At 45.2% G+C, this 17,121-nt stretch overlaps 1 protein-coding gene across 2 annotated transcripts in view; it reads right to left on the bottom strand.

The window, feature by feature from the left end:
• LOC121541883 (neuronal migration protein doublecortin) overlaps positions 1-16,734 on the bottom strand; it is an 82,886-nt gene extending 66,152 nt beyond the window's left edge. For both annotated transcript variants that reach the window (XM_041851244.2, XM_041851245.2), the window contains exons 1-2: positions 16,634-16,734; positions 9,681-10,104 (exon numbers count right to left, since the gene is read on the bottom strand). In XM_041851244.2, coding sequence (XP_041707178.1) covers positions 9,681-10,041 — 361 coding nt within the window. In that variant the 5' untranslated portion in view covers positions 10,042-10,104; positions 16,634-16,734. The remainder of the gene's footprint in view (positions 1-9,680; positions 10,105-16,633) is intronic.
• Positions 16,735-17,121: the final 387 nt, after the last annotated feature.

Raw genomic sequence — 17,121 nt, 5'->3', positions numbered from 1 at the left:
TCTCCTGGAGGCAGGGAGAGCCAGAGAGATCCAGAGGACATCCATCAACCTGGGGCTCTGCAGCACCAGACAAAGGACAGTGGGGGATAATACAGTGCAGAGGAGTTCATTATCCTCTGTAAGAGGAGGACCTGCCCTCTTCCTGCCACCACACACACACACACCAACTCTCGCTCTTGCAAAAACACACACACATAAACACAAACACACTCACTCTCCCTGCTGTACCATACACTGGTGTACCACACACCTTCTTATGATGGGATAAAGGTCAGCCATTTTGGTCAGGGAGTTGGTCGACCGTGGTTTGCTAGTGCTGTGATAAGATAGTGTAAAATAATACATTTGAAGAATTTATCTGCACTGTATGTTTGTTAGCTAGCTATCCAGACAGTTTTAGAGGAATTATTTCATGAATGTTTCAAATTAACTACCAATATGCCAACTTTCCATTGAAACAATGCAGACAATCCACAGCCATACACTGGCTGAAATCAGTAGATGATAGGACTTAGACAAGTTGTAAATGCAACAAGTACTGATATTGTATCATATAATAGCACTCTCAGCTTTCCAAGAAAACAAAAATTGAGATATTTATGGTCTGTTTACATATATTTTAGAGGCTATTCATACAGAACTGTATTTATGATTATATGACAATATTTTAGGTTGACAATTATTCTATTATAGAATTTCTGATATATCACATGCCTTTGTTTAATTTTCCTTTGGCATGGAAAGAAAACCAGGATTATGCCTCTACTGCCATTAATTCCAATTAGACTAGTTTGGATTTCTCCCTGACCAATATGCCTGTCATTTTCACCCCATTCTGGAACGTCAAGGGTTTATGACATAGCCCCTAGTAATTTTATAGGATCTCTATGGTTGCCCGCCAAAAAAAACTGCACATGCCAATGTGTAGAATTGCAGGTAATGATCTTAAAAAATCCACAATTTTCTCAGCCTCATTGCAAAATATGTAGAACAGCATGAGAGTAGCTATAAAACTACAAATGTTTCTGATCTTGCAGGGGGGGCTCAGTTGGTAGAGCATGACACGTGCAATGCCAGGGTTGTGGGTTCAATTCCCACGGGGGACCACTACGAAAAAATTTATGCACTCACTATTGTAAGTCGCTCTGGATAAGAGCATCTGCTAAATGACAAAAAAGTACATGTAAAATGAAACTGCAGTATGCCACTGCTGCCATACATGGTCTCCTCTGGAGCGCCTCAGCCGCCCCACACATACGACATAGAGACACCCCCCTGAAGCCCCATCTCTTTCCTAAGCAGTAAGCAAGAAGAGATGATCACCTCATTTTGATCAAATTAAGCCAGGGTTTATATCTTTGTATCATTTGCATAATCTCAGCCCCTTTCCCCTCTCACCCACCCCCTTCCCTAGAAACACCCCCTCAAGGGCTTCCAAGCTTTTTGGAAAATACGTCTGCTACACACTCGGATGAATTGGCATGTTGTTTTGTGTTCCTGTTCATTGGCGTCAGAAAAAAAAATGAGTAGAAAGATAAGACATAATGGTTGATGTGTCAGTAGGAAGGAGGGAGGGTATCCAGGGAAGTGAACAGCACAATTAGCCAAGGGTGTTGAGTGTAATCGAAAAACTCTGCCTCCTGGGCAGATGGCGTTGAGGGAGAGTCTTAACCAACACTGGCAGAGGACACTGAATTCCCGGGTCATACGAGTCGAGAGGAAGAGTTAAGTAATTGCATCAGAGCGAAGTGTATAAGGTTACAGGGTTTTCTTACTCTTAGGGGTGTGGTCTCAAGGTAATGAACCCAAAGGTAGAGTACATTACTGGCAAGCTGTACTTCAAATAGCATAGTGTAGTGAACTAACTGCTGTATACTGAAACTAGAAGACATCTCTTTTTGCCTTCTATATCCTCTCTCTTTCACTACATGGCCCTTCACACATTTATTTTCACTTGTCCTGGCTTTTACTCTATTTTCCTATTTTCCAAACATGCAGGCTCTCTTTCTTTCCTCAAGTCATCCCTTTTAACAACCATAGATCATTTCCCAGCTAGCAACATAATATAATCTAAAACGTTTTATAACGCTAAGTAGCAGTAAGATCTATTTCTATTCTATTAATAGGCCTCAATATGATCTATTTTTCCTGGCAGGCAGAAACAGTTATTCTCCCCAATACAGGGAACCAGCTGGTGTCTGGAGAGAGAGAGGAAGCTCAGCTCCGCCTACCTGTCAGCCTCCCCAGACTGTGCATCACTTCATTCCTGGGAGAGACTGTTTTATATAGTTACAGACCCACTTCCACCTCATTTATGAGCTTTCTAACAAGAAGGAATAGGGTTGCAAAGCTACCGGTAATTTACCAAAGTTACCTGAATATTCTGTAACTTTAGTAATTAACAGGTAATCTATGGCAATCTATGGTAACTTTGGTCATTTATACTTGAATAACTTATGTATTATGAATAAAAATGTATTCATATATAGTTTTATATATATACAGTGGGGAGAACAAGTATTTGATACACTGCCGATTTTGCAGGTTTTCCTACTTACAAAGCATGTAGAGGTCTGTAATTTTTATCATAGGTACACTTCAACTGTGAGAGACGGAATCTAAAACAAAAATCCAGAAAATCACATTGTATGATTTTTAAGTAATTAATTTGCATTTTATTGCATGACATAAGTATTTGATACATCAGAAAAGCAGAACTTAATATTTGGTACAGAAACCTTTGTTTGCAATTACAGAGATCATACGTTTTCTGTAGGTCTTGACCAGGTTTGCACACACTGCAGCAGGGATTTTGGCCCACTGCTCCATACAGACCTTCTCCAGATCCTTCAGGTTTCGGGGCTGTCGCTGGGCAATACAGACTTTCAGCTCCCTCCAAATATTTTCTATTGGGTTCAGGTCTGGAGACTGGCTAGGCCACTCCAGGACCTTGAGATGCTTCTTACGGAGCCACTCCTTAGTTGCCCTGGCTGTGTGTTTCGGGTCGTTGTCATGCTGGAAGACCCAGCCACGACCCATCTTCAATGCTCTTACTGAGGGAAGGAGGTTGTTGGCCGAGATCTCGCGATACATGGCCCCATCCATCCTCCCCTCAATACAGTGCAGTCGTCCTGTCCCCTTTGCAGAAAAGCATCCACAAAGAATGATGTTTCCACCTCCATGCTTCACGGTTGGGATGGTGTTCTTGGGGTTGTACTCATCCTTCTTCTTCCTCCAAATACGGCGAGTGGAGTTTAGACAAAAAAGCTATATTTTTGTCTCATCAGACCACATGACCTTCTCCCATTCCTCCTCTGGATCATCCAGATGGTCATTGGCAAACTTCAGACGGGCCTGGACATACGCTGGCTTGAGCAGGGGGACCTTGCGTGCGCTGCAGGATTTTAATCCATGACGGCGTAGTGTGTTACTAATGGTTTTCTTTGAGACTGTGGTCCCAGCTCTCTTCAGGTCATTGACCAGGTCCTGCCGTGTAGTTCTGGGTTGATCCCTCACCTTCCTCATGATCATTGATGCCCCACGAGGTGAGATCTTGCATGGAGCCCCAGACCAAGGGTGATTGACCGTCATCTTGAACTTCTTCCATTTTCTAATAATTGCGCCAACAGTTGTTGCCCTCTCACCAAGCTGCTTGCCTATTGTCCTGTAGCCCATCCCAGCCTTGTGCAGGTCTACAATTTTATCCCTGATGTCCTTACACAGCTCTCTGGTCTTGGCCATTGTGGAGAGGTTGGAGTCTGTTTGATTGAGTGTGTGGACAGGTGTCTTTTATACAGGTAACGAGTTCAAACAGGTGCAGTTAATACAGGTAATGAGTGGAGAACAGGAGTGCTTCTTAAAGAAAAACTAACAGGTCTGTGAGAGCTGGAATTCTTACTGGTTGGTAGGTGATCAAATACTTATGTCATGCAATAAAATGCAATAAAATGCAAATTAATTACTTAAAAATCATACAATGTGATTTTCTGGATTTTTGTTTTAGATTATGTCTCTCACAGTTGAAGTGTACCTATGATAAAAATGACAGACCTCTACATGCTTTGTAAGTAGGAAAACCTGCAAAATCGGCAGTGTATCAAATACTTGTTCTCCCCACTGTATATATATATGTGTCCCTATTGTCCATGAGTTTCTAGTGGATAGATCATATGGTTCAAGAGAAAATAGCCTAATTAATGAAAAAATTATCTAATCAACAAAGGCATTTTTTCAATTAACTCTGCAACTCTTTCAACTATTGACTTTTTTCACAACTGCCACCAGTTTGGCGCCAAAACATTTACAACAAAGTCATACTGACATAGACAAATAAATAAGTGTGTACAAATATATATATATAAAAGGATATTTCATGCTGAAACCTTCGCCCTTGAGCAAGGCATTGCTCCCGTGAGTCGCTCTGGATAAGAGCATCTGCTAAATGACTAAAATAAAAATGAAATTACAAATAATATTAAACACCAATGGTAATCACAGAGTTGATGATTTATATTTAGGAGAATGTTTTTTGTATCATCTTGTTTGATTATTTTAGATATTTTACATGTGACAATGCCACACAGAGGGACAGAGATCATTACAGACTTGTGTGACAATCTGAAGTACCCAAAAATGCCACTAGATGTCATCTGATAAAATTCCAAACAAACCTTGAAAGTTACCAAAATTCTGTTAGTTTACTGGTAAACTTTGAAAGTTCCCACTAATATAACGTCCTGTTGCAACCATAAGAAGGAATAACAGACACTCCTGCTGTTGAGGGGGGTATTAATATAACAGAGTAAGAGATGTACAGGGAGTACAGGAGGGGGCTGAGCATGCACCCCTGGGAGGCCCCCCGTGTTAATGGCCACCGTGGCTGAGGTGTTATTGACTACCCTCACCACCTGGGGTCTGCTGTCAGGCAGTCCAGGATCCAGTTACAGAGGGAGGTGCTCATACCCAGGGCCTTGAGCAGTGTCAAGCTTGGAGGGGACTATTATGTTGAATGCTGAGCTGTAGTCGATGAACAGCATTCTCACATAGGTGTTCCTCTTGTCCAGGAGAGATAGGGCAGTGTGTAGAGCATCCAGCAGTCTTCATGATATTCTGCTTCAGGGAGATTGGCTGAGCTGGCTGGAAGACTCCTGTACGGTTAATTATGAAGAGTCTGAGACTCAGCGATCACATCAAAGGTGGAGGAGTCCCACTAATGAGAGGAGGAGACGTTACATTACATCACGCCAAAGAGAGGTGCTGAGACCCCGTCTGTCTGCTCATCAAACAGAATGCTGCCTGTGCTCCAGCCTCCAGGCAGATGGATGGATGGTTCCACTGGGACAACAGGCTCCGTTTAGGAACCATTTTCTAATTCCTGGATGCAGACGCAGCTATTACGGCTTTGGATCCTGCCAAGCACTCTCATTGCAATGCTCTCTCTCTCCACTTCTGAGGGGAGAATTCCACGTGTACATTCCAGTGAGAGTCACTGGCTGGATAAAAACCTCTGTGAGAATCTCTAATAACAGCGTAGGGTTTCACACAACGAGAGCAGCAGACTACTACACCATGCATATCAATGAGAGGAGGAAGAAATCATACATGTGAAAACTGTTTCACTATCCGTGTCCAACCTACTGACTATGATGATCATGATGACAGTAGTATGCATCATTATCACAATCCATCAACCTTCAAAAAGACCCAAGGAGCACTAAAGCAATCAGTAAAGTGGTGGACACTGACAGTGGAACAGTGGTGGTAAAGTGGTGGTAAAGTGGTGGAACAGTGGTGGTAAAGTGGTGGTAAAGTGGTGGTAAAGTGGTAGTAAAGTGGTGGTAAAGTGGTAGTAAAGTGGTGGTAAAGTGGTAGTAAAGTGGTAGTAAAGTGGTGGTAAAGTGGTGGTAAAGTCAAATCAAATGTTATTTGCCACATGCGCCGAATACAACAGGTGAAAGTCTGTTTACTTACAGTGAAAGTCTGGGTAGCCATGATTAGCTGTTCAGGAGTCTTATGGCTTGGGGGTAGAAGCTATTAAGAAGCCTTTTGGACCTAGACTTGGCGCTCCGGTACCGCTTGCTGTGCGGTAGCAGAGAGAACAGTCTATGACTATGGTGGCTGGAGTCTTTGACCATTTTTAGGGCCTTCCTCTGACACCACCTGGTATAGAGGTCCTGGATGGCAGGAAGCTTGGCATCAGTGATGTACTGGGCCGTACGTACTACCCTCTGTAGTGCCTTGCAGTCGGAGGCCGAGCAGTTGCCATACCAGGCGGTGATGCATCCAGTCAGGATGCTTCGATGGTGCAGCTGTATAACTTTTTGAGGATCTGAGGACCCATGCCAAATCTTTTCAGTCTCCTGAGGGGGAATAGGCTTTGTCGAGCCCTCTTCACGACTGTCTTGGTGTGTTTGGACCATGATAGTTGGTGATGTGGACACCAAGGAACTTGAAGCTCTCAACCTGTTCCACTACAGCCCCGTCGATGAGAATGGGGGCGTGCTCAGTCCTCTTTTTTTTTCCTGTAGTCCACAATCATCTCCTTTGTCTTGATCACGTTGAGGGAGAGTGGTGGTAAAGTGGTGGTAAAGTGGTGGTAAGGTGGTAAACCAGCTCCTCATATTAGGAGAGTTAGTCTAGATCAGGGTTTCCTAAACTATGGGTTGGGACGCAAAGTGGGCCCTGGGCATGTGAGCGGTGGGTCGCGAGTTTTGAGTAAACATTTATTTTCACAGACTATTTCTACTTCATTTGGGTCGTTTGAGGACAGTACATTTCTCACATGGGTCTCGAGCTGAAAAAGTTTAATAACCTCTGGTCTAGATGATGTTCTGATGCTATCATAAGTCTGCTCCAGACATACTGAGACTGCTGCTCTGTGGCTCCTGAGGCGCTGAGTGAATCACTGGTAATGAATTATTGAGATTTAACAGCATGACTGAAGTGACTGTACTTCTGCTGCTCACTAACTACCAGCGTTTAGCAGAGTGGCAGAGTCTCTGGAGGACACTGTGTAAACTAACATAGCACACTATTCCACTGCACCATCGCCCTGTAAACCATCAGATTATCATATCTAATATGCAGAGATTACAGCCGGCTAGACCAGCCAGACTAGATCACATTAACCTCTATGGGATGGGTGTCCCTATACCGGGACGGTTGCGACCAGCCAGACTAGATCACATTAACCTCTACGAGATCGGTGTCCCTATACCGGGACGGTTGCTGCACAATATGGGATTTGTGAATAGAATGACAAACAAAACACTTTTGTCTCGGCAACTGGTTTCACACATTCACCTCTGACGGTAAATAATGTACTTACATTCAGTAATCTTGCTCTGATTTGTCATCCTGAAGGTCCCAGAGATAAAATGTAGCATATTTTTGTTTGATAAAATCCATTTTTATATTCAAATGTAGAAACTGGGTTCCACAGTTTGACCCCCTGATGTCTCTGTATTATATTTTACCAAATCTAATGTGTTATATTCTCCTAAATTAATTTCACATTTCCACAAACTTCAAAGTGCTTCCTTTCAAATGGTACCAATAATATGCATATCCTTGCTTCAGGTACTGAGATACAGGCAGTTAGATATGGGTATGTCATTTTAGGTGAAAATTGAAAAAATGGGTACGATCCTTAAGAGGTTTTAACAGACCTTAGAATGATAAGGTTCACTTAAAGAGGAAACTATGCACAAACACTTCCAAAAATGTCTATAAACCTGTAATAACGCTAAAGTAATGACCCCCACTACCTACCACCCAACCTCACTGTGAGCTCACCTTTCTCCATAATGACCCCCACTCTGTATACTGTATATGAGCCCAAGACCAATTTTTTTTGTTGATTGTGCCATTATACAATACATAGCCTACCACATATTACACACGGCAGAAAAACATAAAACAATACTGATTTAAGATATCTTTGGTACATAATTGGTCTAGCCTATATTAAACAAATTCAGATTTGGCCTACATTTATAGTGCATTTTGTATTTGATTTTGAATAGCCTAGTAATAGGGCATTTTTTACATTTTCATAATTAATTGGATGGCACATTACCTTTAGCTATATAGAATATCTCACCACCATGCGTTTCCATCTCCTCTCTCTCCTTCATTTCTTTCTCCAGCTGTCAACTGTTTAATGAAATATGTTTCATTGTGAAAACGTTACTATCAAGGTTGCCGAACAGATTTTACTTGGTTTCCCAAATTAAGCACTGGGTAGCTGCAGGAACAGGGTTGGAGAGCCCATGGCATACACAGTTTGGGTGGAATATCACCTGTCCTGCAGCGAAATTACCGGAGTAGCCTACCCGACATGACTGAAAAACGTACTGCCGGGAAAGTGGCCTCCATTCGCTATTCCAGACATCTTTTTTGTCTTGCTCCTGTTCTTGCCCATTTGATAAATGGGCCATTCTAAATCGAAACAAATTTTACATATTAGTAAAGACAAGATTCAATTGAGAATAGTCTGATGGGTGAAAATATGATAATTTGATGAGAGAACACACAGCATGTGCAGCCTGAGGCAAGGAATAGAGCGCAAACTTTTTTTTGCGACTTTCTCAAATCATCAATAGCATTTAGTCACATCATGCAGCCCATATATGTTTTGATTTCTAAGACATTTTATGGTTTGTATCATTCACAACTAAAGCTGCCAAATAACTCTAAATCTAGCATATGACAATAACCGGTTGGCAAAATTTACTGACACAGCCCTACAGCCCTACTCCCTACCACCCAACCCCCCTTTAGCTCACCTTCCTCCATAATGACCCCCACTCCCTACCACCCAACCCCCCTTTAGCTCACCTTCCTCCATAATGACCCCCACTCCCTACCACCCAACCCCCCTTTAGCTCACCTTCCTCCATAATGACCCCCCACTCCCTAGCACTCAACCCCCCCTTTAGCTCACCTTCCTCCATAATGACCCCCACTCCCTACCACCCAACCCCCCTTTAGCTCACCTTCCTCCATAATGACCCCCACCCCCTACCACCCAACCCCCCTTTAGCTCACCTTCCTCCATAATGACCCCCACTCCCCTACCACCCAACCCCCCTTTAGCTCACCTTCCTCCATAATGACCCCCCACTCCCTACCACCCAACCCCCCCTTTAGCTCACCTTCCTCCATAATGACCCCCCACTCCCTACCACCCAACCCCCCCTTTAGCTCACCTTCCTCCATAATGACCCCCACTCCCTACCACCCAACCCCCCTTTAGCTCACCTTCCTCCATAATGACCCCCACTCCCTACCACCCAACCCCCCCTTTAGCTCACCTTCCTCCATAATGACCCCCACTCCCTACCACCCAACCCCCTTTAGCTCACCTTCCTCCATAATGACCCCCACCCCCTACCACCCAACCCCCTGTGAGCTCAACGTCCTCCATAATGACCCCCACTCCCTACCACCCAACCCCCCTTTAGCTCACCTTCCTCCATAATGACCCCCCACTCCCTACCACCCAACCCCCCTTTAGCTCACCTTCCTCCATAATGACCCCCACTCCCTACCACCCAACCCCCCCTGTGAGCTCACCTTCCTCCATAATGACCCCCACATCCTACCACCCAACCCCCTGTGAGCTCACCTTCCTCCATAATGACCCCCACTCCCTACCACCCAACCCTCTGTGAGCTCACCTTCCTCCAGCTCGTCCATGGTGGTGATCTTGCGTGTTCCGTCGATGGAGAAGATGAAGCGGACCCCCTGGGGCAGGTTGATGTGGTCGGAGAGGGAGCGCGTCAGGTCGGCCAGGAGGGCGTCGAAGGTACGGAAGCGGTCAACGGCCACGGCGTACACGATGCCCTTGAAGTAGCGGTCTCCGTTGCGGTAGAAGCGCACCTTCTTGGCCTTCTTCTCGTTGGTGAGGGCCTGCAGGGTGCGCGTGCGGTAGAAGCTGCAGTGGGCGCTGTGGGTGGGGCTGGGCAACCCATTCATGCGCCCGCCCCGTGGGGTACGGGGCTTGTCGCGCTCGTCAAAATGGCCGAAGTCCAGCTCCATGGTGACAGAGGTCAGGGAGGGTCCGTGGTAGATAGGTGCTGGTTGTGGTGAGCTCTGGGAAGTCTGGCATTGGAAAAACATAACACTATGAGTTATAATGATGATCATTCAGTATAGAACTAAGGGGACTTGGTAAAGATATTTTAGTTCAGGCATGAACATCTAAAAAGGACTTTTCAATAACAGAGTACCAAAGTGGTAACTACATCCATCAACATTCCACCATCTAGCTACTGTAAAATTCCCCTGCAGTGAGTATCACTTTCCATCTCCATCCCTCTAATACAGTAGTGTACCATGCACCACAGGTGTGCTGGGGTTCACATGCAGTAAACTGAGCCAGGCCTCCCCTGTCCTGTCTCTCCAGAGGGTGTTTGGTTTCTGCAAGATGAAGAGAGGCCGGGCCAGCCCAATCAATTACAGCCCTCACTATCGATTAGCCCACCCACTCACAGAGAGTGTGTTAACCCCCCGCCCCTCTGTGTGTGTGAGTGTGTATGTAAGTGTGTGTTAAGAGACTGAAAGAAACTGGAGAACGGTGCAACAGAAACACAAGCCTCATGTAGGATGTTCCCGAGCGAACAGGGAATCAATATTTAATGTCAGGTGAACAGAATCACTCTGCTGTATACTCAGTAGTACATGTCCTATGTAGGCCTTACAACCCTTCAGTGACCCTAAAACTAAGGCCATTAGTTATGAACATACACTACATACTAAATGGTATGTACTAAATGGGCTAAACATTTAGAACGGTTGTACATGTCTCCTGTAGAGCGGAGGCTGCTCCGCCTGTACGTCTGTCTGTGTTCTGTCATCTACCCTACATTCAGCCCGTGCCCTTGAGAGAGGCCAGTAAGGGACTATTATTAAGAAGGCCCAGTGGATGTGTGATATTTTGGAGAAGAATTTCTCATCAGAGAGAGCTGCTGATCTGACCAGGGTGTTTTAACAGAATGGGAAACGAGACACTTCCCCTCTGGCTCCAGGATATGTACACAGGTTGACGTTTATTGTCATGAATCTTGCCCTGGAGGCAGAAATTAGCGATTTCTGCTAGATGGGCCAGCTGCAAAGTCATAATTGGCTATATTATATATATATATTTTTTTTATAGCTTTTTGGTATTCATTTAAGGTTAGGGTTAGGCATTAGGGTTAGCAGTGTGGTTAGGGTTAAGGTTACGGTTATGTTTAAAGTCAGATTTTATGACTTTGTGGCTGTGACAGCTAGTGACCACTCTGCAGAGCTGCCTCCAGGTAAAGAAATGTGATTCTGGTTTCTGTATCTGATCTCTGTACAGTTCCCCATTGCCTTTTAACCATGGCACCATACTAATGTTTGGGATGTGCATTTGCAAGTACCATATATCTTACATGAAAAGGCTAACAAAAATGTTTCACCACATTGGTCGTTTTAAAGAACAGATATGGCAGAAATAAGCTAGGGCCATCTGAATCAGAGGATCATCCCACACATCTGAGTCCGAGCTATGAGCAGGCAGCAGGGAAGGACCTGTATCTACCGTAGCATCATCATCCCATAAAGGGCTCTTGGACCAGAGAGCTGAGCTGAACATTTGGAGCGTTAGTCACTGATGTAAAGTACATGGTATCACAGTCACTCTATGTGTGGTGCTGAGCAGCATATGTGAGGTTATATTCACACTTGTCAGTGGTTACTCATCCTCTACATCACTGGGAAAGGTACATGGGGTGATCCACCCACAAGTTTACATAATCCAATGTACAATTGAAGCCTGTCTAAAACATTATAGCATACAAAGACTCTGAAAGAAAGAACAAAGTTTGTGGGTAAAAAAACGTTTCACTGTATTTTTTTAAGGGTTTTCTATTGGGTGTCTTTTGGCAGATAACATAGCGTGTGTAAAGGCCTGAGCAGCCCAGTAGGAATGGTCTCTTTCAGGGTAGTCCAGATCTCTCTGTAGATGCTGCGAGGGGTAGAGAGCTCAGCGTGCTCGTGCCAAAACTCTCTACTAACAGCTGCTCTTTTTAAACGCAAGCAGACCGTTTTATCCCCTTTTCAAAAAGACAGAAGAAAAGAAAGCATGGTGGGAGGGACTGGCTGACTGACTGACTGGCTGACTGACTGGCTGACTGACTGGCTGACTGGCTGACTGACTGACTGGCTGACTGACTGGCTGACTGACTGGCTGACTGACTGGCTGGCTGACGGCTGACTGACTGACTGACTGGCTGACTGGCTGACTGACTGACTGGCTGACTGGCTGACTGGCTGACTGGCTGACTGGCTGACTGACTGGCTGACTGACTGGCTGGCTGACTGACTGGCTGACTGGCTGACTGGCTGACTGGCTGACTGACTGGCTGACTGACTGGCTGACTGACTGGCTGATTGGCTGACTGGCTGACTGACTGACTGGCTGGCTGACTGGCTGACTGACTGACTGACTGGCTGACTGGCTGACTGACTGACTGGCTGGCCAGAGACGTGTTTGCTACTACCCAGTTCGGACTGGAACTTTGCAATAGACAGTTTTGAATAATGAAGAGATTAGCCACTAAACGGGCAGAGAGCACTCATTACAGTGCCACTCTGAACGGGCACCCAGCAGCAGTCACCCTCTCTGCCGCGTCTCACAACTCACACCAGTCATAACAAAGTCCCCGCCATAGGAGGACAGAGGGCACAGTGAAGGTCATCGTTGCAATGCCATGCCCTGGAGCATGCTGGGACTCCTGCCCTGCCCTGCCCTGGTCAGACTGGCAGTCTGTCTGTTTGCTCCGACTAACGTTTCGATTCCGGGCATTCAGGAGTGGAACTAGCGTTTCAGTGAAACTAGCCGACTGCAGAGCAGACAAAGAAACACAGCAGAGTCGTTCTACTCCAGTGGGGCAGGTTGCGTCGCTACAACGACACACAAAACCCCCTTTCTAATGAATCTCATTAGCCATCTCTGTGTGATCTAATCAAAATGAATAGAATTCCTCTGTACGAGATGGAAAACGTGCAGTTATGATGACCGCACAGTAGAGCTGTATGCTAGCTGCTCCATGTCAGGACAAAGACTCACCACACTACAGCTGCAGCAGTCTCCACGTGGCAGAGCACAGGCACAGCAGCCATATTTTACTGTACAAGACCTGTGAATGAGGTTAGCTGCAGTAGGACAAACCTCATCTACACCTGCCTAGAATGTGCTGACACCCAAGTCTGGGCTGTCTGGCTGCATTTGTAGCCATGCTTATCAGGCTCTGTAAAAGACACACAGCAGATAACAGGAACTAGTGGCTTTGTATTTTACAATCCAAGTCACAAGGTATGCCATCTTTTTATCTTTCAACTTCTATCAAAGTACAGTAACTATCAAGTAAAACAACATCACTACTCTAGGGACAATATGGGTGCTCGTCTAGCTCCAGGCCTACGATTTTCCTATATCTTTCAACCATGATCAATAGCCACTCTCGCTCAATTGCCCAAAAAGGCCTCTTCTATACAACTCTGATCAATAACCACTAGTCAATACGCTCAGGCCCATTGTTCACAAACAAAGCATTTGTCAATGTCGCCCCCCCCCCCCGACTCCCAAGATATCCTGTCATTTATGACAGTCTGACCTCCTGTGGAGGGATGGAGGGGGTGCTCTGGAGCCCCACAGAGACCACATCCCCTTCCTGGAGTGGACTAAAAAACATAACAGCACCCCCTCCATCCTTCCATCTCACCTCCTACTAACACCACATCCCTCTGCCTGATGACATCCCAGGACAAGCCCTTTTTATGTGGCCTTAACTATACCCCCAACCCACCCTGCAACAATATAATGTTCTTGTTGTGAGCCCCCTGGGGCTCTTTGATATCCTGTCGAGAATGAGATTTGTCTGCTAAATTCTTAATGCAGTGTTAGTATTAGAACAAGGCTGGAGGTGCTGCACTCTGGGGAAATGTAGCAAAACCAGGCCTGTGTTTAAGAAAAGGATTAGAGGGGGAGAATCACAGCTCTGATTCACTGGTGACTAACTGACTGACACTCTTACAGAGCTGCTGCTGCTGCCTCACTCCACAAATAGACTCCACAAATAGATTCTTAAGACTATTTATGAACATTGATTGATCAATAATCAATCATCATATGTAGATGATCAATAATTCAGTAATTCATTTGATACAGAGTGAGTCTTGAGTGAGAAACGTGTGTAACGATGTCACATTCTAAGGTAACTCTATAATACACCTCAATGCACCATGTGGTTAAATAAACTTTTAAATAGCACATAAACCCAGTGCTCAGGACAATTATTGGATTTCTAGGTGTTAGATCTGGGCTTGTCAGTTTGATTATCAGTAGGACTGAAATCCCCGATCTAAAATAAACTGCCACCTCCTGAGAGTAGCACTGTAACAGCCCCTGTTCACCATGCCCCTACCCAACAGTTTCCACTTCGTACAAAAACAGACCCACATGTGGGGAGGGAGATGAGATTAGTTTATACATCTGACCACTGATCAACACAAAGCTTAATCACACATTAATGGACTGGAAAAACAGCTTTAACTAGCAATAAAAGGGCTTTGGCACACATTGTTATGTCAACACGTTCAGTCCATCTTGGCCATAAATTATTGGGCAAGTTAGCATTTTTTGTCATGAATCTTGTTCCGGAGGCAGCTCTACAGAGTGGTCACTAGCTGGCACAGCCACAAAGTCATCAAATCTGATTTTAAACCTAACCTTAACCACACTGCTAACCCTAATGCCTAACACTAACCTTAAATTAAGACAAAAAGCACATTTTTGTTTTTATTAATTTTTACAATATAGACCATATTTACTTTGCTGCTGGCCCATCTAGAGGTAATTGCTCAGTTCTGCCTCCAGGACAAGACTCATCCCAATAAACATCAACCTGCCGCTAGTGATGGTGTGTAGACTAGAGGCTGCTATCTGTGACATTTAAAGCTCTGATCTGTGCCAGACAGGCAGACAGACAGACAGACCAGTCCAGGGCTGGGCCAAGGATTGGAGCAGCTTTACCAATTAAAGCCTTGCCACTTCCTGTCAAATCCTCACCTAGTGGCTATGACCAGTGACCACACCTCGATGGCTTCAGCCTAACCCCTCAACACCCCTGCTATCACCCTTACTCTCGCTCCACATACAATGTCCACACATGGCTCAGCTGCTGGGCGCTAGCAACCAAATGTAGACTCCATGACTTAACAGGGGCTTGTTAATCCATTTCTGCTTAAACAGTGATTGTGTTACTGGCAACGCCCCAATGCCAAAGGTCATGAAACTCACTGCTTTTAACGGTGAAATACTGATTATGATTGATATGTCCTCCTCCCCTTATCTCTCCACAGCCCCATCACGTGTCCTCCTCCATGAAGACAAACAGAGAGGACCACATTGTCCCCACCCTGAATGTGTCTGGGACCTCCCCTCCCCCGCACACCCTGGCTGAGTCTGGCTGAGGTTTCATGATAGGTCCTGAGATGGGGATGGGGGTAGGTCCCAGACCAGGGAGGGATGGGTTATGGGTAGTGGTACTCCTCCTGACAGAAAGGGGCCGGGCTCCCAGCCCATCTGCTCGTCTAAAATAATGGACAGAGGTAAATGACTGACCCTCTCCCTATGACGTCACTCAGGACTATATAGGGTCTATGCTCAGGACAGCCCATTGTCTCACAGGGACACCCCCACAGGGACACCCCCACAGGGACACCCCCATCACTACTACTACTGAAGTGCTACACTACTCCACACACGGATACAACTACAAATAATAGTATTATTACTAGACTAATGATTCACCACAGTGCATTACCATCATCAGGGCTCAAATTATGGGAGGGGCCCCTAAGTATTTCAATATTTAAAATGGCCATCCCCATAAGGTCCAGACCACTAGTCATACCGCACCCCAACAGTTAATATGTAATTCAAACCCTGAATATCACAAATAAATGAATGTGTAAAAATAATACAATGCTCTCACCATGCTTAGCTAACCAGGGCAGGCTCCTAATTCCTGCTCACAGCGCAGCAGACAGACTTCAAAGCTGTTCTATTGTGTGACTGTGACATGCGTAACTACACGACAGAGATATGAGGCTGGGTCTGTGACACCACCACCACCACAGTCCCCCGTAGAACAACCTGCCAGTCAGTGAACTGCATCAAATGATGTCACCCCAAACATCCTCATCACAGCTGATCTGTCTTATCTAGTAACACTAAGCCAGTCTGAGCTGGTTTTAAGTCATATTTAAAAAAATAAAAAAGTTTTTCAGTTCCCCCTCTATTTTTCAATAACAAAAAAAAACGCATCAGTTGTCCATATGACCTCAGAGAAGAGCGGTGGGCGCCGTACATACAGATGAGCCCTGACAGTTTTGTACCAACGGGTACGCGCACACCTACAATCACCTGCTCATTTAGCCGACAGCCTAAACAGCCTACAATTCTACCAATCCTCAACAGTGTCCAATACTCCTGAACACAACAACTTCACTATCCGTCAGAAACAGAACTTAAATACTGACATATTCTTTTGTCGCCATTTAATTATGTTTAACCTAAATATAAAAAGTATCGGGTACTCACCCGCGCTGGAGCGTTTGGAGTGAGGTTGGTGGGTGTGGATGCTGCAGGATAGCGGCACGAGCTCTCTCTGCCTTTGTCTGCCTCTCTCTAGTCTACGAGCTGTGCCTACCTGACCGGCTGCACTGCTGGGTCCTAGAGGCGACCCGCTGAACCCGCCCTAGTATGGCAATGGCACAGACCGGCATTTTGGGGTATTGCTCACAAAAGGATGACGTAAATCTTTTCAAAGCAGATTTTTTTCAACTTTCGGAATCTACTGTGTCATGATGAATAGTTATTAATTCAGACATCCATGCACTGTATATGCTGCCTATTGAAATTAGAAATACAAATCTAGAGAGAGAAAAAATCTACATCTGCCTGCTGAGTTGATTTGATCCCTGTGTTTTGAGAAAATTATGCCACAGGTTCTTTCCACTATTTCTATTGTAAAGTAATGTAGTGTTGATAATCCCCTCCCAACAGATTGAACTGTGTGGATGTTGCTC

This window comes from Coregonus clupeaformis, chromosome 27 (assembly GCF_020615455.1).
Source record: "Coregonus clupeaformis isolate EN_2021a chromosome 27, ASM2061545v1, whole genome shotgun sequence".
Lineage (NCBI taxonomy): Eukaryota > Metazoa > Chordata > Actinopteri > Salmoniformes > Salmonidae > Coregonus > Coregonus clupeaformis.
Note: the sequence above shows the minus strand (reverse complement) of the source record. Positions and strands in the feature narration are given on the sequence as shown.